Genomic DNA, 23,886 nt, shown 5'->3' with positions numbered 1-23,886 from the left:
CTTATTACATACACATATATAAACTGCAGTGAAAAAAAGATAGAAAACAGAAAACATTTATTTACAAAATTTTGAGAAGTATATGCATGCAGCATGTTGGTAATTTTGCTCTTACAGTACAAAACAGAGACAAAATATTGCTTTATATTAAATGAATGATGTCATAATGAATGATGTCATAATGTTAACATAACGCAGTGAGTTCTTGATTTCTGATTCAGTAAACATAAAGATAAAAATCAGAAAATTCAGAAATAAATACATCTACATTTTTATATTGCTATACAAATAAAATTTGCAACATCAATAATGGTGCCAGCTCATGAGCTTATGCTGATCTAATCTTCTGCCATGTCTAGTTGCCATAACTGCAGACTTTTAATGCCACTACTGGAATTCTGTCCTCATGAAATTGGTTACTATAAATCTTCATATTGTATTAACAATGAATAATGAGGAATGACCACCCGGCCTAATTAATGTCTGGTTATCCTGGCTGAGCATTTCTATTTGACCTTTAGTTTAGCATACCATAGAAGAAGAAGAAAAATGTCAATGTAACATTGGTATGACTAATGCAAAATAGAGGATGATGAATAAATGATGCCATCCCTTGAAGGAAATATAATGATACATGTACAAGCATAAAAAAAACAAGTTCCACCAAATGTAAACATCCATAAACTACGCAACTTGATTAATACACACAAAGAACTTACACAAAGAACATACACTACATGACTATATAGAGTCAGAGCAGAATTTATCTTTAATATTTTGATGGCATGTGATTTATTCATTATATTGAATCTCCTCCAAATTTTATTCTATTTATTGCCAATGTCTATTTCTATTTCTCAGCACCATCTGATAAAAAAATTATACCACTCTATAAGCATCTGTATGCCCATCTTTCCAAATGATTTATGTTAAATATTCAAGTTTTGTATCGTTTCACTTTATTTTCTATGAATGAATTCATTTTTTCTAACATGAAAATTCTAACAAACCTTCCTTTGCTTATAAGATTAAACCAATTAACTATTGCTCATGAATGTTTTTTCACAAACTGTTGAAATTATTTCACATTTTAGGTTACAATCTATTGCTTACTTGCATTTCAATCGAGCATCATTGAACTTTTGTGTCAATATTGCTTTTATTATATGAGACCAGTTGTGTTTTACTGTATATGGACAATATAACCTTAGCTATAGCTGTCCAGTTGCCAAGATGCTATCATAAAATGCTTCATGAATTTCTTATATGCACCCACAACGGTCAACCACCATTCCCGGAATTTTACCCTGAATAACTTCTGCCTCTTCATTAAAATAAAGCATATTAATAGAAGACAGTTTAGTTGGGGCACAACATGGTCCCGTATTACCCTTTTGGTTTGCCTGATTAACAACATGGCTGTGGGGATATTTTTGCAGAAATTCTAGTCCACATTCTCCAATACAGTGGTTTGCTTTATATTTCTTGGGTGCAATAACCCAGTCCCATCCAAAGGCATCAAAGTCTACTATTAATGGGTAACGGCAGCACATAGTTGCAGTTGAATGCTCGTCACAGTCAATGCCAGCTTCTCTTCTCAACCGTTTGGGTGTGTCTATCACCTTCACTTCAATAAATGGTGTCTGTTGAAAAAAGGGAATGCAAAACAGATGAGGCAATATATTTTGTTAGTTGCATAAAAAACACATTACCTATAATTAGAATATAGTGTTTTCTGTGGCTTTGACGTTATTTAAGCACAGTTTTGTTCAGTTGCATTTATTATTTTCCTTGCCTTAAATCTGGTGATTTTAATGAAAAACAAACTATTTGATACAATCCTCTCTTTTAGTTTTACTTTGTAGTCAAACATTTTATACACTGCTACAAGTAAACTAGGAAAGATGGAAGTTTCTGAAAACAGCTGAAGGGGACAATGTACTATACAACCAAAAAATATTTATGACAAGAATACTATATGAGACAACTCATGTAGCAAATATATATTGATTTTATTTGTATAAAATACATAGATTATCAATAAATAATACAATACATACCAAAATCATCACAAGAGAGTATACATACAAAAACACTGCAATAGACAGCATCCATGATGCCAATAACTCACTCCTCCTGAAGAGAAATGCACAAAAACCCACTCCAAAAATCACTAGCTATAGCATATATAGTAAAGTAAATGCGTATAATGCAATAAAACAGTCCGATATAACAGTCCAATAAGAAAATGGTATATAGATGAACAGATATCAAGTGTGTATGATGGCAATAGACCTCAAAACAGCAATATGAAATTACACAAGCCCCATAAGAAAGAATCAAAAATAGTTATTCCAATTACAAATGAGTGACTTAAAGCAGAAATAAGCAAATGCTGTAGAGCCCATATCAGTCAGTCATATTCATTGCTAAGGGCAATGATCACATAAGATCATCTAAGTTCCTAAAAATAGCCGGAGGTCAAATATATGGCCAAATGAAAAGTATCGCCAACACAATTATATACCTGATACCATGATGGTCTAAAGCAGTTGTTCTCAACCTTACTAATTCCGCGACCCTTTATACAGTTCCTCATACAGATCCCCAGCCATAAAATTATTTTTGTTGCTACGTCGTTTCTCCATTATAAATAATATCCCCCTTATATATGTTTACCCCTTATAACAGCCCCATTATATATAATTCCCCCCCTTATATATGTTTCCCCCTTATATATGTCTCCCCATTATAACAGCCCACTTATATATAATTGTTCCCCCTTATGACAGCCCAGATCTATTTAATAGCCACCCTTATATATACCATAAATAAATATATAAATAATTCCACTCTTATAATAGTGCCACTTATGTATAAGGGCTAGTGTGGCAATGAGGCAGATTTTGACAGCAGATTTCGCCTCAAAATCTGCCTCCATATAATGGTGGTCTATGGAGACTGCTAGCTTTTTTTTTTCTGCTAGCAATTTTTTTGCTGATAGCAGAAAAAAGAAGCAACATGACCTTTCTTCAGGTGGATTCCACCTGAGGAAAGCAATAGAAGTGAATGGGAGCGAAAAATAGAAATATGTCCTTCATGGAAGAGGCATCAGACGAAAACCTCTCCTGGATACTCACCATAAAATTCAGCATCAGGAGTTTGCATAAGAACATATAAACAAGCCTAATGCATTCTGGAAACAAGTTCTGTGGACTGAGGAGGTTAAATAGACCCCTTTGGCCACAATGATCAAAGGTATGTTTGGAGAAAAAAGGGCACAGAATTTCAAGAAAAGAACATATACCCAACCATAAAGATTGGGCGTGGATCAAACATGCTTTGGGGTTGTGTTGCAACCAATGGCATGGGCCAGTCCACTCTGAAGGTCAAGGGCATGCAGCAGAGAAGCAGAGTCAAAAGAAACCAAGGGTCATACATGGAAGAACAGCAGATAAGAAATCAAAAACGGAGTCAAGTATGAAACTGAAGTAAAAAAAAAAAAAAAAAGAGATCAAACAAGAATAAACAGGAAACCGCCACAGGAACTGGAATCCAAGGAACTTGTTGTTCTGGCACAGTCCAGAGTGCTGAGCAGGTTTAAATACACATGAACTGCTTAGGATTGGTTAGGCAGGGCTCACATGTGTATTCATTAACTCTTAGGTTGCTGAGAGGAAGAGAGTGCCTGCCTTATGGGCTGAACTAGAAGCAGCAACAGGAGAGTTAGGAATCACACAATATAAACTGCAGCTGGTTGAGTATGCTGAAAGAGATGGTATAATGGGCAGCACAGAGCACAGGAGTCACCTAAACATCTACCAAACTGCAGACTGGCACAAAGTAATGGGCAACCCTGGCTAGGAAGGTGGAGAAAAGGAAGTCAGAAGAGCATGTCTAGTTGTACTGTACAGAGCTAGTAGATTGAATGTCATTAATGACTAGCTCTGTGGTCAGTCATGTATGTCTGTGTGTATGCATTTAAGCATATTATATCTACATGCATGTGTCTAATGTAAGGAGGGGTTTGATATCTTGGGAAAAAAGGTTAATGAGGGGCCTCCCTCTCTGTCACGCAGTGTCAAAATAATACCATCATAAAAAGCACTTAAAGGGGCTCTATCAGCAAAATCATGCTGATAGAGCCCCACATATGCGTGCATAGCCTTTAAAAAGGCTATTCAGGCACCAGTAAAGTTATATTAAACTACCCCCCCCCCCCGTTTTAAAATAATAACCTAAAAAAGAATGTGCTCTACTTACGGATCGTGCACGCTGGGCGGGCATTCAGGGTGTGTCTTCATCAGCCTCTAATTCCTCCGATGTCCTCCGGTCCCGTCCTCCTCCGGCGCCTGCTCGCGGACACTGATATAAAAAAACGGCCTGGGCGCATGCGCAGTAGCATGTGGCTTCTACTACAGCTACTGCGCATGCGCCCAGGCTATCACTGTCCGTTCGCGAGCGCTGGAGGTAGACGGGACCGGAGGACATCGGAGGAAGAAGAGGCATGGAAGAAGATGAAGACACACGCAGAATGCCCGCCCAGCGTGCACGATCCGTAAGTAGAGCACATTCTTTTTTAGGTTATTATTTTAAAACGGGGGGGTAGTTCAATATAACATTTACGGTGCCTGAGGTTTTCATCTATGCGATTGAAATAGGTAAAAATTGCAAAAAGAATTGTCCTGCTCTGAAATATGTACCATAGTGCCCAGGCGTTAGTAGTTTCAATGTAACGTCTTAGCACTCAACCTGACTTGTGAATTTCATTTTTTACAGTACTTATCTATTCTGGATATTACAGATGATGTGCACATTGACAGATGTATACATAAATCATCCATCCCATGTTATCTACAATGTGGTTGTATAGAGGAGGCCAACTATGCTACCAACAACCTAGCTAAATGACTGCTAAATAGACACATCAGTTGTAAGAAGTGTGTGGAAAGTAGCTCGGTAACAGGAAAGACAGGGACACGAAATATGCAGCAAAAAGGATTATTTAGAAAAAAAACCCAGGAAAATAAATAAACCTTAACTTTAGGCACAAAAATGAGAAAAACAAAATATAGCCTTAACTTTAAAACAAAAACAAAACAAAATTCTGCTCGCTTGAGCGAGTAATTCAAGAGAAATGATAGCCTAACTATATGTGTGGCTTACTACCAGCCACACGAACAAAACAAGCACAATATTGTCTCACCAGACTCAGGGTTACAGGACAGACCCAGATGCCTCCTCTCACTCCCTGGATCTGCACTGGAATGCAGGATCTGCAGCTTTTTTCTGGTCCAGTAATGAGCCAAGGACTCACACCTGTAGCTGAGGCCTACTCAAGACCTGGTGGAAGATATAGTGTGATTCCAGCACTCTGTCTGTCACCTTCTCACATACCCCCCTCTTTGGGGTAGACATAGGGGTGGACACTTTTGAACCACATACAATAGGTCCTGGATAGGGCATCAGCATTCCCCTGCAGCTTTCCTGCCCTTTGTTCCTCAGTGAATTTAAAATTTTGTAGAGTCAGAAACCACCTTATGACTCTGGCGTTTCTCTCCTTGGCATGGCATATCCATGTCAAAGGAGAGTGATCAGTGTCAGATGTGACCAAAACTGGCTGTTTGACTGATTGACTTTAACTCCTGGAATGCCCCCTCAGCATCTTCACTCATTTAACCATGACAGAATTAGTGCCCTTAGTTAGGTCCGTCAGCGGGGATGTAATAGTTGCAAAATTGGGGTTAATCCTGCGATAGCAGTCAACAATTCACAGGAAAGCTGTTACTTGCTTTTTTATTTAAAGGCCGGGGCCAAGTTTGAATGACTTCCACTTTATTAACCTGGAGTTTTATCACCCCTCTTCCTATTACATACCCCAAGTATCGCAGGCTTCTTCAAGACCCAAAGCACACTTTTTTGGGTTGGCCTAAACCGGGTGGCCAGAAGGAACTTTTGGTAAGTGACTTTCCCAGTCCGTACTAAAGATGTCAATGTCATCAAAATAAGCTGAGCGTACCATTGATGGGACTTAAGGACTCTGTCCATCAATCGCTGAAATGTTGCTGGAACTCCATATAAGATAAGATAAGATAATCCTTTAATAGTCCCACAGTGGGGAAATTTCAGCATGTTACAGCAGCATAGTAATACAGATACAGGATAATACACAGTAATATATTACAGACATAGGCACACATGTGTTGAGAAGAGAAGATATACTAGGAGTCCATAGCAGCTAAGGAACAGAAGAAGAAAGAAGGAAGACTTTTTTAATCACTACACAGTGTGGAGTCCAAAAATTGAAGCACATGAGCCTCAGTCATATGAGTGACCTCTCCCCAAGGAAGCATAGGCCTTAAAATAAGCTTTTTTCAGTAGCGTGGAGTCCAAAAATTGAAGCATATAAGCCTCATAAAAATTGTAACCTATACAAAAAAAGAAAAAATTATGTGCAGGAGGAACTACAGAAAATCGTTCAGACATTTTGTAACAACATCGTTATCTTTATAATGCTTTTTCTGCCAACCTTGTAGGAAAACTCTCTGGCGCTACGGCGGCTGACTAGGCCCTGCCTGAGGGTGTTGGTCAGCTATATCCAAGCTAAGCTTGGCCCAAACAACTTCTGACTCTCTAAACGCGAAGACCTAAGAGACAGGTGGGGAGAGAACTGTAAGAGGTTAGGGAATGGGATGCTAAAGGCGGTCACCCCTAATGAAAGCATAGGTCCAGCTACAAACAGAAACAATCAGGATGGGACGTGCTGGAAAACAAACAGATGCAGCACAGCCATAAACACACAACAGGAGTTTGAGGAAAGGAACAGTGGAGTAGTGAGGAAAGGTTATCACAGGACCGGGGCAAAATAAACCTGAAGCCCTAAACAAAATCTCACTAATACCAAGACAGTGTCAGGCAACAGAAAATCAGGACGGGGTTGAGTAGAAATGTTGAGGGTTAAACAGACTCTCACACAAGGCAACACTCACACCACTTTCAAATCAGCTCCCGAGACCGTGCAACTTCCATAAAACTCTCCTCCTAAACTGGGCCAAGAATCCTAGTTGGTAGCAACTGAAGCCAGCCGTGAGTCTTTTACAGACCCCAGAACTACTTGATTGGTTGATGACAATGTCAAACACCTGAAGCTCGCATCTACTGAGACACCCAGCCAGCTCAAGTATATACTAAGGCAGATACCCAAACCCTGACTCCACAGCTCAATGGCAAAGAAAACGACCAGAGCACCACAGGACACCAGCTCAAATCCCCAGACAAACACCACCAGCAAACACACAACAATTTTACTAACAACTCAGGTCCTGACAAAGTCGTTCTGAAAAGAACTTATTACTTCATATTTAGAAGCATCTTATTCTGGAATTCCTCCTCATATTCCACTGAGCAAAGCTTTGGGTCATTTACTGTGCAAAATGTTCAATGGGGATCCAGTTCACCCCCTTCTAAATTAAACTGTCACACAAATTTGAAGGAAGCTGAGGAATCTGCTGCATTATTCATTGTTCAGAAGAGCCAGTGGATGATGCCTATGTTGACAAAACTTGGTCTCCACGTCAAGAGGATCAGGGAACTACTTCTGATGATGAGGTTCATGTTGTTTGCCAGTGCCACCAAAACGTCATCCAATTAATGCACAAATCCCAGTTATAACACACAGACCAGTAAACACTACTCCCGCCAGTATTGTGCAACCCAATGTGCCTAAAAGTGCTAATACAAAAAAGAAAGGCTCCAAACAAACTGTGTGGTTATATTTCACAAAAGATAAAAATGACCCAATGAGGGTGATATGTAAGACTTGCAAGCAGTCACTTAGCCAAGGCGAGGACACTAGGCACCTCAATACAAATGCTATGCCTAGGCAGTTGAAATCTGTACACCCAGCACTTAAAATATTTAAACAAGAAGAAAGTAAAGACAGGGATGTGCCTGTGAACGTTGATCCACCATGAGCTTTGGCTAGTTCTTCCACCTACTTTTCCAATGCCAGTGCCACGTACACACCAACTTCATGTGTGCTAGGCAGCAGTGCTGGACAGCAGTCAAGTAATTGGCATAAAAGAATTACAGGAACCACTGGCCACAAAGCCACTTCTGAATTTCACATGCCAATTGCTTCAACATGTTCCTCTGTTTCTGGCTCTAGTATTCAGCCCACCTTCCAGCAAGTAATGGAAAGGAAAAAATCCTATCCAGCCACACATGAGCGTGCTAAGCTGCTTACCTCCAGCATTTCAAAACTACTGGCCTTGGAAATGGTCCCTTTCCTCTTTGTGGAACCAAAGGCTTTTCGCTCCCTGATAACCCATATTGTGCCCCAATATGTTGTACCCAGCCGCCATTACTTTTCATGAAAGGCGGTCCCTGACTTGCAGGAGCATGTCAAGCAACAGATCAATCTTGTAGTGGATGTGTGCATTTAACAACGGACACATGGACTAGCCAGCATGGGCACTGCCACTACCTATCTCTGACCAACATTTTTGACCATTGTCAGAATGTGAACAGCAGTTTGTTGTCTGTTCTTCCAACAGCAAAGAGGGTCGTTCATAAGTTATTGGGGGTTCCAACTTCCCCTTCAACAAATTCGGAAACTTCATTTCCTGAGAGGTCCGGGGACGGAATGAGTTCCACACCAGAACCTCCACCAAATCATGGGGCTGGAAATGCACCTCATTTATATCAGCGTGCTAGTGGGCGAAGGCAGCAAGCAGTACTCAAATTAATTAGTTTTGGGGAACTGAGTCACAGTGCCGAAAACATTAACCCTAGAATGCGTGACGTCAGAAATATACACCTTTACGTAACAAAGCAAATCATATGGAGAAACTCTCATAAATAACTTTTACAAGTATACTTCAAAATTGCTAACTAAAATATGAATAATACACAACCTTTTAATTATAAGTTTTTATAGAAGACATTAAAAACCATTTTGTTTCCAAATTAAAAACAAAGATATGAAAAACACACAAAGGTAAATAAATCAAAAGTAAACTAGCTGCAGCTACTTTTCTTTTCTAATTTTTTCTTTTCAATGTTGTTGGTCTTCCACCAATAATCGATCTTTTGATGACAAGAGGGGCCCAACGTACAAAAGTTTCCCCGGTAAACCTCCATCCATGGCTGTGGAGTGGACACAGCTGCATGACGTCTGGTTGTTCAGTGTCTGGAATACTGCGCAAAAGTGGACACTGGGCATCTTTAAGTTTTGATACCTTTTACAACTAAACTGTCTGATAATGATAAAAGCCGAGTGTCATAAGGAAAAATAGTTTTAGTTGCCCATAGCATCCAATCCCAGCACAGCTTCCATTTTTCAGAGGCACTATAAAATAGAGGCCGTGCTGTAATTGGTTGCTATGGGCAACTAAAACCAATTTTCTTTATGACAGTTTTCATAAATTAGTCATAGTGAGTCTGTGCAAACTGGCTGATGATCGGTCAAAAGCAACTGATCATGACAAGTAGTGATATTTATGGTCAATTGTTGACCAAAAATTCCCAATTGTTTTTTAGGCAAAATCTGCTATTGCTCATTATGACTCATGAACGAAGATTAATAATATTTTAATGGTTGATTGACTGCTGAAATTAGCCATTTCATCTGATCATCTAATGTGAATAACCAGCTTTAGGCTGAGGCCCCATGTTGCAGAAATTCAGCGTTTTTTTGTTACAGATTTCGCTGCGGGTTTTTTTTTTAACCAAATTTAGGAGTGGCATGAAAAGGATTGGAAAACATAAAGGATGTTTTTAGACGTTTTCCTTCTGTTTAATCCACTCCTGACTTTGGCTCATAAAAATTCAAGAAAATCTTCAACAAAACAATGTGGCACCTTAGGAATATGGTAAAGTGGCTCTCCAGGACCTGAAGAAAATGGTTACTAATGTCCCACTCAGATCAACTGTTTCAGCTGCCTGAAGCTGTATATGAGGTATATGGTTGGAGGCAGCTTGACTCTCATTAAAGTTATCGGGAGCTGCAGTTCTCCAGTGCTATCATTACAATGTACGGAGTCGTAAGATGTGTACAGGTTGCGGGTCCATACCCAGTATTGATGGCTACTTGGAACTGCAGCTTTGCTCCCATTCACTTGACTAGGAGCCTAGTTACTACTTAGATGTATACCTTGTATCCAGCTTCAGGCAGCTGAAACAGCCAATCGGTGTGGGGTCCCGATGTCAGACACCCACTGATAAGATACTGATGACCTATCCTGTGGATAGATCATCAGTATCCATTACCTTCAGGTACCCTTTAAGATGTTTTAAGTGCAGGGGACATAACATTGCAATTATTATTTAAAGAGAATCTTTCACCATCTGGGGCACATGCAGTTTAATACACTGCTAGAAAGCCGACAGTACACTGAATTCAGTGCACTATCGGCTTTCCCTTTCTGTGCCCCCGGTGAAGAGCTATCGGTGCCAGTACCGTAGCTCTACATTGTCAGAAGGGCATTTCTGACAGTCAGTCATGAACGCTCTTCCTCACAGTAGCGTCTATTGCGCTGTACTGTGAGAGGGGGCGATGCTTACCGCCCAGCGATGATGCTGAGCAGTGGGGAACGTCACCTCCAGTAGACGTCTATGGACTCTACTATCAGAAGAGGAGGGAGGCATGCCTCACTGCTCTCACAGTACAACGCTATAGTGTAATAGTATAGCGCTGAACCCTTCTGACAGTGAAGAGCTACAGTACTGGAACCGATAGCTCTTCACTGGGGGCACAGAAAGGGAAAGCTTTCTAGCAGAATATAACTCTGCATGTGCCCTAGGAGGTGAAAGGTCCTTTTTAAAGGGTTTTTAGTCATCTTCTATACATAGTATAGGGGATAACTTGCAGGTCAGTGGGGATCTGACCCTCACTGATCAGGAGAATGCTGCATGGAGTGATGGTAGCATGTTCACCGCTCCATTCACTTCAATGAGAGTGCTGGCAAAAGCTGAAGTACAGTGCTATCTTTGGCACTCCCATTAAAATGAATGAAGCTGCATGTGCTGCCCAGAATCATTGCTCCATTCAGTGATCCCCACTGACCTGCAAGTTATCCCCTATTCTATGTATAAAGGATAACTTGCTTTAGGGGGAAAACCCCTTTATCTGTTACTGACAACACCTAGCTGCAGTAAACTGACCTGTATTCGCTGGCTGTACACCTTGTAGCTGCCATTTCAAGTTGTTCACTTGTTACACTGCACAAGAAGAGAGCACACAGCCAGTGTCTCCTGTCTCAGTATAAGTACGTAATCTGCAGGTCCGGACTGCTCCTGCGCCCCCTGCTGGGCTGGAGGCGGGGCTACAAATAACACAGCCAGGAAGCCCCTCCCCCGAGTCTCTGCCCGGCAACTGAGCTGCTATCCTCAAACTAAAAGTAAATAAAGGCTTATCAGTACTCCATAGCTGCCGGCCTAGCTCTGTGACCGTCTGTTCTGATTGTCAATCTGACAGTCCGGACCATGCCTGGCTCAGCTAATGGTGATGACGTGCTGAAGACTGGGGTCCCCTTAAGCTATCGGGGCCCTGGGCAATTGCCCAGTTTGCCCCCCCCCCAACCCCAGCCCTGCTTACAGGACAGACCCAGATGCCTCATCTCACTCCCTGGATCTGCACTGGAATGCAGGATCTGTAGCGTTTTTCTGGCCTAGTAATGATCCTAAGACCCACACCTGGAGCTGAGGTCTACTCAAGACCTGCCCTGGACCACACATAAGTTAAAAACCTAGGGTAGATATAACGTGATTCCAGCACTCTGCCTGTCACCTTCTCACAGTAACAACAACCAAAAACACCAGTGAACAAGAATGAAGACAATAAAATGGTACACTTCTGGGACCTCAGAAGCAAAATTGCCCTGTTATTGTTGAATGATGAAAACAGCCATTCTTGCAAATCAATTATGGCATTGCATGTTACCATATATACTCGAGTATAAGCCGAATTTTTCAGCACAGTTTTTGTGCTGAAAAAGCCTCCATCGGCTTATACTCAAGTCAAGCAAAAAAAAAAATATATATTTTTTTTTTTGGGAGGAGGGTCTATGACCAGCCGCAATAGGCATGTATAGAATCTCCCATAAAATAGTGGGGGAAAAAAAAGAAGCTTTAAAAAAAATATAATAAAAAATAAAGTAAATAAAAGTTCTACATAACTCCTTTCCCTAGAATACATATAAATGTAGAAGACTACTGTGAAACACATACATGTTAGGTATCCCTGTGTCTGAAAGTGCCTGGTCTACTGAATATAGGGTATCTGCAGTGCTTCTGTTTTGTCGGGAAGGGGTTAATAGGAGCACTGCAGATACCCTATATTCAGCCAGCCTGAATTCCAAGTGAGGGAAAAAAACCTCAGTCCTTAAGCTCAGGGAAGGGGCAGAGAGAGAATCAAAACACCCCCTCCCCTTCCCCAGCAACTACTGCACCTCAAAACTCTGACCATTTTCATTTTTGACATTTTTCAGTAGCTGCTGCATTCCCCCCTGGCTTATACTCGAGTCAATAAGTTTTCCCAGTTTTTTTGTGGTAAAATTAGGGGCCTCGGCTTATATAGCATATAAGATTATGTCATTACAGCCACTTATAAATTTTAGATTGCCCCCAAGTGATAAGGGGAATAAAGTGTTCAGTGGTTTCACATCCCCGTTGTGATTTTTTTGGCCTCCTTCTTCTCATCCCTGCATGTTAAAGGGTTTTCAAGTTTAACAGCAATTTTCCAAATTTATAGTAAAATTTCCTATGCACATTTTTGAGACCACTTCAGCTCTGAATGAAATGTTAAAAGCCTATATATTAGAAACCCTCAAGATCTCCCAATTTCCAAAACTGTGCACATCAAATAATTCAAAACCATATTTGGGTCTTTTAACCCTTTAAACATTTCATGGGAATTAAAACAAAAAGGAGATTGTACACTTAGCCCTAAAATTGACACATTCACATGAAGTTAAAGGAGAACATGTATCCCACAATTTGTTATTCAAATTTTTTAAAGAGTACGCCTAACGTGCGGTGTTTCAGCAGTGCCAAGGGGAAGGAGTGCCACTGGGTTTTTGAAGGGCAGAATTTGCTGGAATAACTTTCAAGCACCATGATGCATTGGTAAAGCTGCTGACATACCAGAACAGTGGGAACCCCCATTAAATAAGCCAATTTTAGACACTAAACCCATCAAGGAATGAATAGTGAGGCCTCCGCCTCAGAATCCAGTTAAAAAAAACTCCCGTGTGAACCCAGCCTTGCTGTTGGCATGACATAGGACTTGGTGGTGGTGGTGGGTGGTCATTCAGCACTATGTAGTGTTTAAAGATGAAGACAAAAATGGCAGTAAACCACTTCTATCCACTCCCCATGGTCTCTGGCTGTCTCCAACAGCTGGAAACTCAATCTTCTTCTGCTATATTGCAGGAACAGGTAAGTTCCTGCAGATTTAGGACCTCATGACATGTAAAGTCAGCAGACTAAACAGTTTAATTACTGGCATCAACAAATATCTAGCACTACAATTGCTTGTAGTCTGCACTTCCACCAGAACCACACTGCTGCCACATTGATGCTGTGCCACGCAATAAAAAAAAATGTAATTGTCATGAAGTGAAAATATTCAATATTAATTATACTTCCTGATTTCATCACAGATAAGAGAAGTAGTGAAATAATTTGCTCATCTTGAGAGTAGGGGAGCTTAAATTAAAGAAGCATATTTAGTTAAAGAGAAGGTTGCTCTTGGACAACTCTGGAACTGGACCTGGTTTGTCCAATGTACATGACGCCATATACAGGAGCACTGGAATCTAGAAATTTCATTTTATTATAGTTATATATGAAGCAAAATAATTTTGCTTGGATAAATAAGATCATCTAACTTTCACTAATATAACATTGCACAAGAACACAAAGATACTATGCTTACGCTTTGGCTACACAAATTTGATGATATAGAGACACACAAATACATATTGTTATTCTGGTTGCCTAGTTGTCCGAGCATAATGATTACAAATGAACAGAATTTACAATTTGGAATGAATAAATGTACCTTTCTTGCAGAATAGAATACTCTCTGTGCATATTAATAAAGTTTATCATTGGCTATTCAGTAAATATTATGCAATTACTAATCAAATTTGTATAAGTAAATTAAGATAATATCAATTATTAGTACATATTTAAAATCAACTAATTGAAATTCCACACTTACCAGCCCATTTTCATTGTTGGTTACTGCAAGGTCTTCTCCATTTTCATCAAATGCTTTAATTTCAATGCCTAGATTGGATTCAGGATGTCTCAGCCAATTTTGAAGGACAGTTTTCACATCTATACTTTGCCAAGATCCAGGTCCTGGATTCATCTCAAGTTTTAATGCTCGGATTCCAATGTGTCTTGAACCATCTTTCAAAGGCTTAATGAGTCGTAAGATTTGCACCATAACAGTTGTAGGCCTTTGGACAGGTTTTAGATGAAGCCATAATTGTGCCTTTGATATTTTATTTAGCTGAATTTTGGAGCTCACTTTAAAATAACAACATTTTGGGTTTTCAGTCAAATCAGAGGCAAATTCATCTGTAAAGCAAAGAGAATAAAAATCACATTTATGCCTCATGCTATGTTTTCAGGATGGGGATTATTATATTTTTTATTATTTTTATTAAAATTTATACTTTATACTATGACCTTAAAGAGAGTCTACCACCACCAAATCACTTCTAAACCACTTATAGGCTGTTTATAGACAGCAACTGACAGAGCACCCATTTTTTTTAAAGTGGTTATCACCCAGCTCCCACTTCCTCCCATGATACAGACTGAGAAGTCCTAATTTTCAATGAGCCAAAAATAAAATGAGTGCTCCAGTGGACATGGTCAAGAAGTGATTTAATCTATTCCCTATATACCATAATTTACATTATTTATAATATTGGATTGAACATTGAAGATTGGTAAAGATTTTGTAATGACATAAATAAATGCAACAAATAGCGTTCAGCTTTAAACCCAAGAAGGCCTCTAAGTGCTTGGAACCAGAGACAGTATTCACTTGAGACATTGTTTGGGGATTTAAACATAATTTACAAAGTATCTTTAGGTCGAGGTTATACTCGTCAAGTTATATAAAGTTTTAACATGCATTTGCTAAAAACAAGAGTGAAACCTAAAGAAATTACTGATTTCTTTTCTGAGTCTATTCTTGGCATTGGGTAATAAAAATATCATGTAAAAATTTAAAAGTCCACATTGTTAGAAATATCTAAAATTGCGCTATAATAAGTTATAATGATTTCTGAACTATTTATTTATTTATTTAATTAAATGTAGATTGTGAGCCCCATATAGAAATCACAATGTACATTTTTTTTTGCCTATCAGTATGTCTTTGTAGAATGGGAGGAAATCCAGGCAAACATGGGGAGAACATGCAAACTCCTTGCAAATGTTGTTCCTGGCGAGATTTGAACCCAGGACTCCAGGGCTGCAAGGCTGCAGTGCTAACCACTGAGCCACTGTCTTGCCCCCGATTTCTGAACTATTTATGGTATGGTTGCTTGATACATGTTACCAGAATTTAATTATAAGGTTATTAAAAATTATTATAATATTATAAATAATAATTAAAACAATAGCAATGGTGCACAAGTAATGCACAAATGCATAAACAGATCTTCCATAGGCCAACATAATAAGAATGATCACTTCTAGAGATGAGCGAACAGTGTTCTATCGAACACATGTTCGATCGGATATCAGGGTGTTCGCCATGTTCGAATCGAATCGAACACCACGTGGTAAAGTGCGCCAAAATTCGATTCCCCTCCCACCTTCCCTGGCGCCTTTTTTGCACCAATAACAGCGCAGGGGAGGTGGGACAGGAACTACGACACCGGGGGCATTGAAAAAAATTGGAAAAAGTCATTGGCTGCCGAAATCAGGTGACCTCCATTTTAGACGAATAGTGGATTTCAAATCCGGGTCATATGAGAATGTGAACTTTGTGACTATGAGACAGGGATAGCTGTACAGGCAGGGATAGCTAGGGATAACCTTTATTTAGGGGGGAATGTTATTAAAAATAACTTTTTGGGGCTCTATCGGGTGTGTAATTGTGATTTTTGTGAGATAAACTTTTTCCCATAGGGATGCATTGGCCAGCGCTGATTGGCCGAATTCCGTACTCTGGCCAATCAGTGCTGGCCAATGCATTCTATTAGCTTGATGAAGCAGAGTGTGCACAAGGGTTCAAGCGCACCCTCGGCTCTGATGTAGCAGAGCCGAGGCTGCACAAGGGTTCAAGCGCACCCTCGGCTCTGATGTAGGAGAGCCGAGGGTGCACTTGAACCCTTGTGCACCATCAGCTCTGCTACATCAGAGCCGAGGGTGCGCTTAAACCCTTGTGCACACTCTGCTTCATCAAGCTAATAGAATGCATTGGCCAGCGCTGATTGGCCAGAGTACGGAATTCGGCCAATCAGCGCTGGCTCTGCTGGAGGAGGCGGAGTCTAAGATCGCTCCACACCAGTCTCCATTCAGGTCCGACCTTAGACTCCGCCTCCTCCGGCAGAGCCAGCGCTGATTGGCCGAAGGCTGGCCAATGCATTCCTATGCGAATGCAGACTTAGCAGTGCTGAGTCAGTTTTGCTCAACTACACATCTGATGCACACTCGGCACTGCTACATCAGATGTAGCAATCTGATGTAGCAGAGCCGAGGGTGCACTAGAACCCCTGTGCAAACTCAGTTCACGCTAATAGAATGCATTGGCCAGCGCTGATTGGCCAATGCATTCTATTAGCCCGATGAAGTAGAGCTGAATGTGTGTGCTAAGCACACACATTCAGCACTGCTTCATCACGCCAATACAATGCATTAGCCAGTGCTGATTGGCCAGAGTACGGAATTCGGCCAATCAGCGCTGGCTCTGCTGGAGGAGGCGGAGTCTAATGTCGGACCTGAATGGAGACTGGTGTGGAGCGATCTTAGACTCCGCCTCCTCCAGCAGAGCCAGCGCTGATTGGTCGAGTTCCGTACTCTGGCCAATCAGCGCTGGCCAATGCATTCTATTAGCCCGATGAAGTAGAGCTGAATGTGTGTGCTTAGCACACACATTCAGCTCTACTTCATCAGGCTAATAGAATACATTGGCCAATCAGCGCTGGCCAATGCATTCTATTAGCTTGATGAAGCAGAGTGTGCACAAGGGTTCAAGCGCACCCTCGGCTCTGATGTAGCAGAGCTGAGGGTGCACAAGGGTTCAAGTGCACCCTCGGCTCTCCTACATCAGAGCCGAGGGTGCGCTTGAACCCTTGTGCAGCCTCAGCTCTGCTACATCAGAGCCGAGGGTGCGCTTGAACCCTTGTGCACACTCTGCTTCATCAAGCTAATAGAATGCATTGGCCAGCGCTGATTGGCCAGAGTACGGAATTCGGCCAATCAGCGCTGGCTCTGCTGGAGGAGGCGGAGTCTAAGATCGCTCCACACCAGTCTCCATTCAGGTCCGACCTTAGACTCCGCCTCCTCCAGCAGAGCCAGCGCTGATTGGCCGAATTCCGTACTCTGGCCAATCAGCACTGGCTAATGCATTGTATTGGCGTGATGAAGCAGTGCTGAATGTGTGTGCTTAGCACACACATTCAGCTCTACTTCATCGGGCTAATAGAATGCATTGGCCAATCAGCGCTGGCCAATGCATTCTATTAGCGTGAACTGAGTTTGCACAGGGGTTCTAGTGCACCCTCGGCTCTGCTACATCAGATTGCTACATCTGATGTAGCAGTGCCGAGTGTGCATCAGATGTGTAGTTGAGCAAAACTGACTCAGCACTGCTAAGTCTGCATTCGCATAGGAATGCATTGGCCAGCCTTCGGCCAATCAGCGCTGGCTCTGCCGGAGGAGGCGGAGTCTAAGGTCGGACCTGAATGGAGACTGGTGTGGAGCGATCTTAGACTCCGCCTCCTCCAGCAGAGCCAGCGCTGATTGGCCGAATTCCGTACTCTGGCCAATCAGCGCTGGCCAATGCATTCTATTAGCTTGATGAAGCAGAGTGTGCACAAGGGTTCAAGCGCACCCTCGGCTCTGATGTAGCAGAGCTGAGGCTGCACAAGGGTTCAAGCGCACCCTCGGCTCTGATGTAGGAGAGCCGAGGGTGCACTTGAACCCTTGTGCACCCTCAGCTCTGCTACATCAGAGCCGAGGGTGCGCTTGAACCCTTGTGCACACTCTGCTTCATCAAGCTAATAGAATGCATTGGCCAGCGCTGATTGGCCAATGTATTCTATTAGCCTGATGAAGTAGAGCTGAATGTGTGTGCTAAGCACACACATTCAGCTCTACTTCATCGGGCTAATAGAATGCATTGGCCAATCAGCGCTGGCCAATGCATTCTATTAGCGTGAACTGAGTTTGCACAGGGGTTCTAGTGCACCCTCGGCTCTGCTACATCAGATTGCTACATCTGATGTAGCAGTGCCGAGTGTGCATCAGATGTGTAGTTGAGCAAAACTGACTCAGCACTGCTAAGTCTGCATTCGCATAGGAATGCATTGGCCAGCCTTCGGCCAATCAGCGCTGGCTCTGCCGGAGGAGGCGGAGTCTAAGGTCGGACCTGAATGGAGACTGGTGTGGAGCGATCTTAGACTCCGCCTCCTCCAGCAGAGCCAGCGCTGATTGGCCGAATTCCGTACTCTGGCCAATCAGCACTGGCTAATGCATTGTATTGGCGTGATGAAGCAGTGCTGAATGTGTGTGCTTAGCACACACATTCAGCTCTACTTCATCGGGCTAATAGAATGCATTGGCCAGCGCTGATTGGCCGAATTCCGTACTCTGGCCAATCAGCACTGGCTAATGCATTGTATTGGCGTGATGAAGCAGTGCTGAATGAGTGTGCTTAGCACACACATTCAGCTCTACTTCATCGGGCTAATAGAATGCATTGGCCAATCAGCGCTGGCCAATGCATTCTATTAGCGTGAACTGAGTTTGCACAGGGGTTCTAGTGCACCCTCGGCTCTGCTACATCAGATTGCTACATCTGATGTAGCAGTGCCGAGTGTGCATCAGATGTGTAGTTGAGCAAAACTGACTCAGCACTGCTAAGTCTGCATTCGCATAGGAATGCATTGGCCAGCCTTCGGCCAATCAGCGCTGGCTCTGCCGGAGGAGGCGGAGTCTAAGGTCGGACCTGAATGGAGACTGGTGTGGAGCTATCTTAGACTCCGCCTCCTCCAGCAGAGCCAGCGCTGATTGGTCGAGTTCCGTACTCTGGCCAATCAGCACTGGCCAATGCATTTCTATGGGGAAAAGTTAGCTTGCGAAAATCGCAAACTGACAGGGATTTCCATGAAATAAAGTGACTTTTATGCCCCCAGACATGCTTCCCCTGCTGTCCCAGTGTCATTCCAGGGTGTTGGTATCATTTCCTGGGGTGTCATAGTGGACTTGGTGACCCTCCAGACACGAATTTGGGTTTCCCCCTTAACGAGTTTATGTTCCCCATAGACTATAATGGGGTTCGAAACCCATTCGAACACTCGAACAGTGAGCGGCTGTTCGAATCGAATTTCGAACCTCGAACATTTTAGTGTTCGCTCATCTCTAATCACTTCATAATAATACAGTTTTTTCCTTCAAATTTACGTATCTTCATTTTTTTCATCCCATGTATATGTTGCATTCTACAAACATAAAAGCATATTATGTTATGCAGCATTCTCAAGAATGAATTTGTGGGACTTCTTAGATACTCCTGTGCAATAATGACCACCAAAAATAAATCATCTATGTACTTATCTACATATTGGCATGCGTCTTTCTGTCACAACTTTCATAAAATATTTTCTCAGGTCTATAATTGGTAGTGAAATTGAGAAGGCACGGAGCACTGGATCACTTACATTGCTGGCTCGTACATCTAGTTACCTGTTTCTAAGAACCACACATAGTTCTGTTCGCTAAGAACCAGAGTTTGAGCACACACATTCTTTTTATAGCCCCTGCCACTGCCTATCCTATCTGCAAAATCATAAAAAGAATTACGACCATAAAGTTATGCAAATTAAAAATTGCTGAAGCATACTCTGCTACAGGATTACTATGTTTTAGATGCTTTGGATGGAAAAGCATTATCACTTACACTTGTATTATATATAAGCAGCTACTTCTCCTGCCAAGATAACAGTTACATTCCATTTGTAAGACTGTTACCTAACAAGACATGATTTAAGGCTACTTCCCTTTTAACATTTCTTAAGGCTCTGATAGCATAGTCAGATGTTCAAATAATCTGCACCAAGACAGACAGGTAATACATTTATAATATTCGTATTTATTATTTCATTTTTCTGTTGCACCGTACATTTGTCTATATCATCATGCATTTTGTGTTCCTTAGTGTATTGAATATAGTAAAAAGCATTTTCACCAAAAATATAGAAATAGGCATATGTTAGTAGAGGTCACAGTGCTTTTTTCTTTTACAGATTTAATTGTTACTCAGCAACTAAAGATCAGTGGTCACTTTCTTCAAAATGTATTCTCAGCACCTTATTTCTGGTTTAAAAAAGTGCAGATATTAGTAGTAGGGATAATGTGACTACAACTTTACAGTATCTGCAAAGTGGTGGATGGGATTCTGACTAATTCCATCCACAGATTGCAAAAAAAAAAAAAAAACTTCAGTGGAAATACTGCAATTTCAACAACCGTCGCGTTTTTGTAAATCGCACCATGTCAATTATACCTATGGAAACACTAGCACTTTCTGTATAGGTATAATAGAGGCGAAACTCTGCAGGAAAATGCATTTCAGCCTCATTTTTTCCACAACACTTTTTGCTACATGGGGCTTTAGCCTAAATTGGAACTATATAAGACCCAATAAGATTCTTTATTGTAGAACAACAAAGTCATCATATATATTCTTATTGACCAACAAACTAAATATTTAAAGGTGTTATCCAGGGAGTTAAATTTACCTGACTACCTGACTTCCTCCTTTGGTTTCTTAATTCTCGACCTGGGGGTTTTAGGCTGATTCTGACCCCGGGTTACATTATCAGAACTGTCCCTCAACTCCGGGTCTCTCCACCCCTTCCTCCTGATTTTCCAGGTAATTACTTGTACTATGGGTGCTGGTGGCCTATAGTAAGGGCAGCTAAGTTTAATTCCCTGAACATACCCTTTAGGGTCCATTCACAAAGAGTTTTTTGGTGAGGATTTTAGCGCTAAATCTGTGTCAGAATCCACGTGGAAAAAACTCCTCCCCATAGGTATTTATATGTTTCGCTAGCTTAATTCTTCCGCTAGTGGAAAAAAAAGCTTCCTTCAGGCGGATTCTGCCTGCAAAAACCAACTCAGTCATTGGGAGGTGGAAAATCCATGTGGTATTGGCAAAAACCAAAGGAAAAAAACATTTCCTAATTCCTGAAGCGGATTTTTTCCTCACCAAAATCCTCGCCAAAAAACTCAGTGTGAATGGACCCTTACAGCTAAATCGCAGCTTTTTTTGTTGCAGATTTTCCTGTGATTTTTAGCCAAAGCCAGATGTGGATTGCGCAAAAGACAGACATGTAAGTACTTCCTATATATTTCCCATTCCTTTTACAACGGTATTGGAAATCGCAGTATGTCTGCTTTGTGTATTTTACTGCAATGTGTGCAAGTCTGCAAGTGCAAAGTCCCACTTTGCAGGGACTGTACAACGCTGCATTTACTCCATGTGAGGCCACGGCCAAAAAGTGTATAAATAAAATAATTTCAACAATTAGTCTTTCTAGTAAGCATTGACTACAGTCAGTCAAACAAAGAAGTGGATCCAAAAGGAAAGGAAATAGAAGCTTATTCTGTAGTTTTCTTTCCTTTTCATGAACTTTTGTTTGGCACTATGGACAAAACCTGCAATTCTGAATCACACTTAGGCTAAGGTCCCACGTTGCAGAAAAGCTGTTTTTTGTGGTGCAGATATTTTCTGCAAAAGGTAGAAGTATAAGTGCGTTCTATATATTTCCCATTTCAGTTAAGGCCAGTCTTGGCTTTGGCTCAAAAAAACACAGCAAACAAGCATCTTTTCCACAACATGAGGCTTCAGTCTAAGACTCATTTTACAGATAGTCTCTTTGGAGTGTTTTTGCAATATTTAATGGTTTCTATTATTTATTTTTCATCTTACTATATGTCAGATGTTGCTTTGTACTACAGACAAGGTTTTTTTTCTTACTTGCAGCATGGTCTAGATTTGGAATTTTTCCTTTTGCTTTTCCCATATGATTCTCTGTAGAACTTGAACAACCCATGACATGGCATACTTATAGTGTTACATCACAAAAATGTTGTTAAACATGCAGCGTTCCACAAAATGCAGTGAAAACATTCAGTAGAAGGACACAAGTTAAGGGTTTTTTTATGAAGTTTTTGAAACCAAAACCAGGAGTGGATTGTAAAAAGAGGCGTAGCACATGTTCTCTCCCTTTACGATCAGGACTTTATTACTTCAAAAGCTGCATCAGAAACCCTTACAAAACTGTAAAAATCGCATGGTGTTTATAACTAGCAAATAAGTGCAAAAAAATTCCATGTCATAAAAAGCCTTAAAAGTTTTATACAGTGTGTTTAAACAATTTATTGTTTGAAAAGTGTATGAGTAATAAAAATTGTATATACACATTTTATAACATATTGGAGAATGGAAAAGAATAATCCCAATATGTTCAGGGATATCCTTCTATTTAGAACAGTATAGTGTAGTATATTGTAAATTTGTATCAAAATGGAAATCATGATAATATTACTACATATTTATTTTTATAAATGTTGGTGCTTTATTATATTTTTTAGGTCAGGAGCTGTGTTATATATAGTATAGATATAATGAAATAACAGGTCATAATTCAAAAGAATATTTTACTTACATTCAGTTGGCATAATGATGACTGTTTCAGTGGTGGCATGGTAATCATCATCTTCTAGTGAGCCATCGCTGCTAGAATCTCTTTGAATATCATATTGGTCTATTATATCTTGCAATGGCGGAGCTTTTGGCAAAATGTATTTTATGGCATTCTTGCTGATGTTAGGTGCCTGCTCAAGTCGAAGTTTACTAAGTATCTGAAGTTTTATCGCTTCTAATCTTGACAGTTTGGTGCTTTCCCTCCAGGAACATGCAGTGCATGAAGTGTCCTTATTGTCTGCATGGTTGCTGTTGCTCAGATCCACCAAGGGAAATGCTACTAAAATACACAGGTAAATATAAATGCAGACACATACCTTTGTCATCTTCTCATTTAGTTACACTGAAATATTTTGTCTATATGTCTCAAGGTGTAAAACAGAAATAAAATCTTAGGCCCTCTCAACTGAAATTTATCTCAAGAGGAGTTGAGGAAGCTGTCATACTAATACAACACATTAAGGCAACCAGTACTTTTATACTGCAACTTAAGTTTCACTTGCATCATCACAACCAATGATTGCTTGCCACATAAACAATGAATTCAGCTGGCAGAGAAATTCAAGTTGTGTTAATATGATGGCAGTTTGTTGGAAGCTACAAATTAGTTATTTTTTCTTGTACTCTGACAGATTATTACCCTTATATAAGGTATTAGTAGTGGTCATAGTCAAGCTTTCATGCTTTCATAGAACCAAATAGTTAAAATTAATATAATATCCATTGTCTATTCCACATTGCAGTAGATAGTACAATTTAATAATATTTCTAAGAAGTGTAAGAAACATAATTGTAATATCCAAAAATGATCGACTTTTCAGTTTGTAAAGTGAAGCTACAGACCCCTCATTATTATGTCTTTTCATAAATCAATGCATACCTTGAATTACACGGTTGTAAAAGTCACCCTTATGCCTCATGCA

At 40.7% G+C, this 23,886-nt stretch overlaps 1 protein-coding gene across 1 annotated transcript; it reads right to left on the bottom strand.

Moving 5' to 3' along the window:
- LOC142217008 (growth/differentiation factor 8-like) lies at window positions 1-23,398 on the bottom strand. Its single transcript, XM_075285162.1, has 3 exons — window positions 22,926-23,398; window positions 14,225-14,589; window positions 1-1,643 (listed from the first exon to the last, which is right to left on the bottom strand). Exons 1-3 carry the CDS (start codon window positions 23,287-23,289, stop codon window positions 1,263-1,265), a joined length of 1,110 nt encoding a protein of 369 aa, XP_075141263.1. The 5' UTR covers window positions 23,290-23,398; the 3' UTR covers window positions 1-1,262.
- Window positions 23,399-23,886: the final 488 nt, after the last annotated feature.

This window comes from Leptodactylus fuscus, chromosome 8 (assembly GCF_031893055.1).
Source record: "Leptodactylus fuscus isolate aLepFus1 chromosome 8, aLepFus1.hap2, whole genome shotgun sequence".
NCBI lineage: Eukaryota > Metazoa > Chordata > Amphibia > Anura > Leptodactylidae > Leptodactylus > Leptodactylus fuscus.
The sequence above is the reverse complement of the archived record's forward strand: the minus strand, read 5'-3'. Positions and strand labels throughout refer to the sequence as shown.

Bases quoted from the DNA above. Each gene is read 5' to 3' on its own strand.
- LOC142217008 (XM_075285162.1), bottom strand. From the start codon at position 23,289: ATGACAAAGGTATGTGTCTGCATTTATATTTACCTGTGTATTTTAGTA. The intron at 14,590-22,925 runs GTAAGTAAAATA...TTTGCTTTACAG, and splicing joins CATCATTATGCCAACTGAAT to ATGAATTTGCCTCTGATTTG. The intron at 1,644-14,224 runs GTAAGTGTGGAA...TTTTTTCAACAG, and splicing joins CCAACAATGAAAATGGGCTG to ACACCATTTATTGAAGTGAA.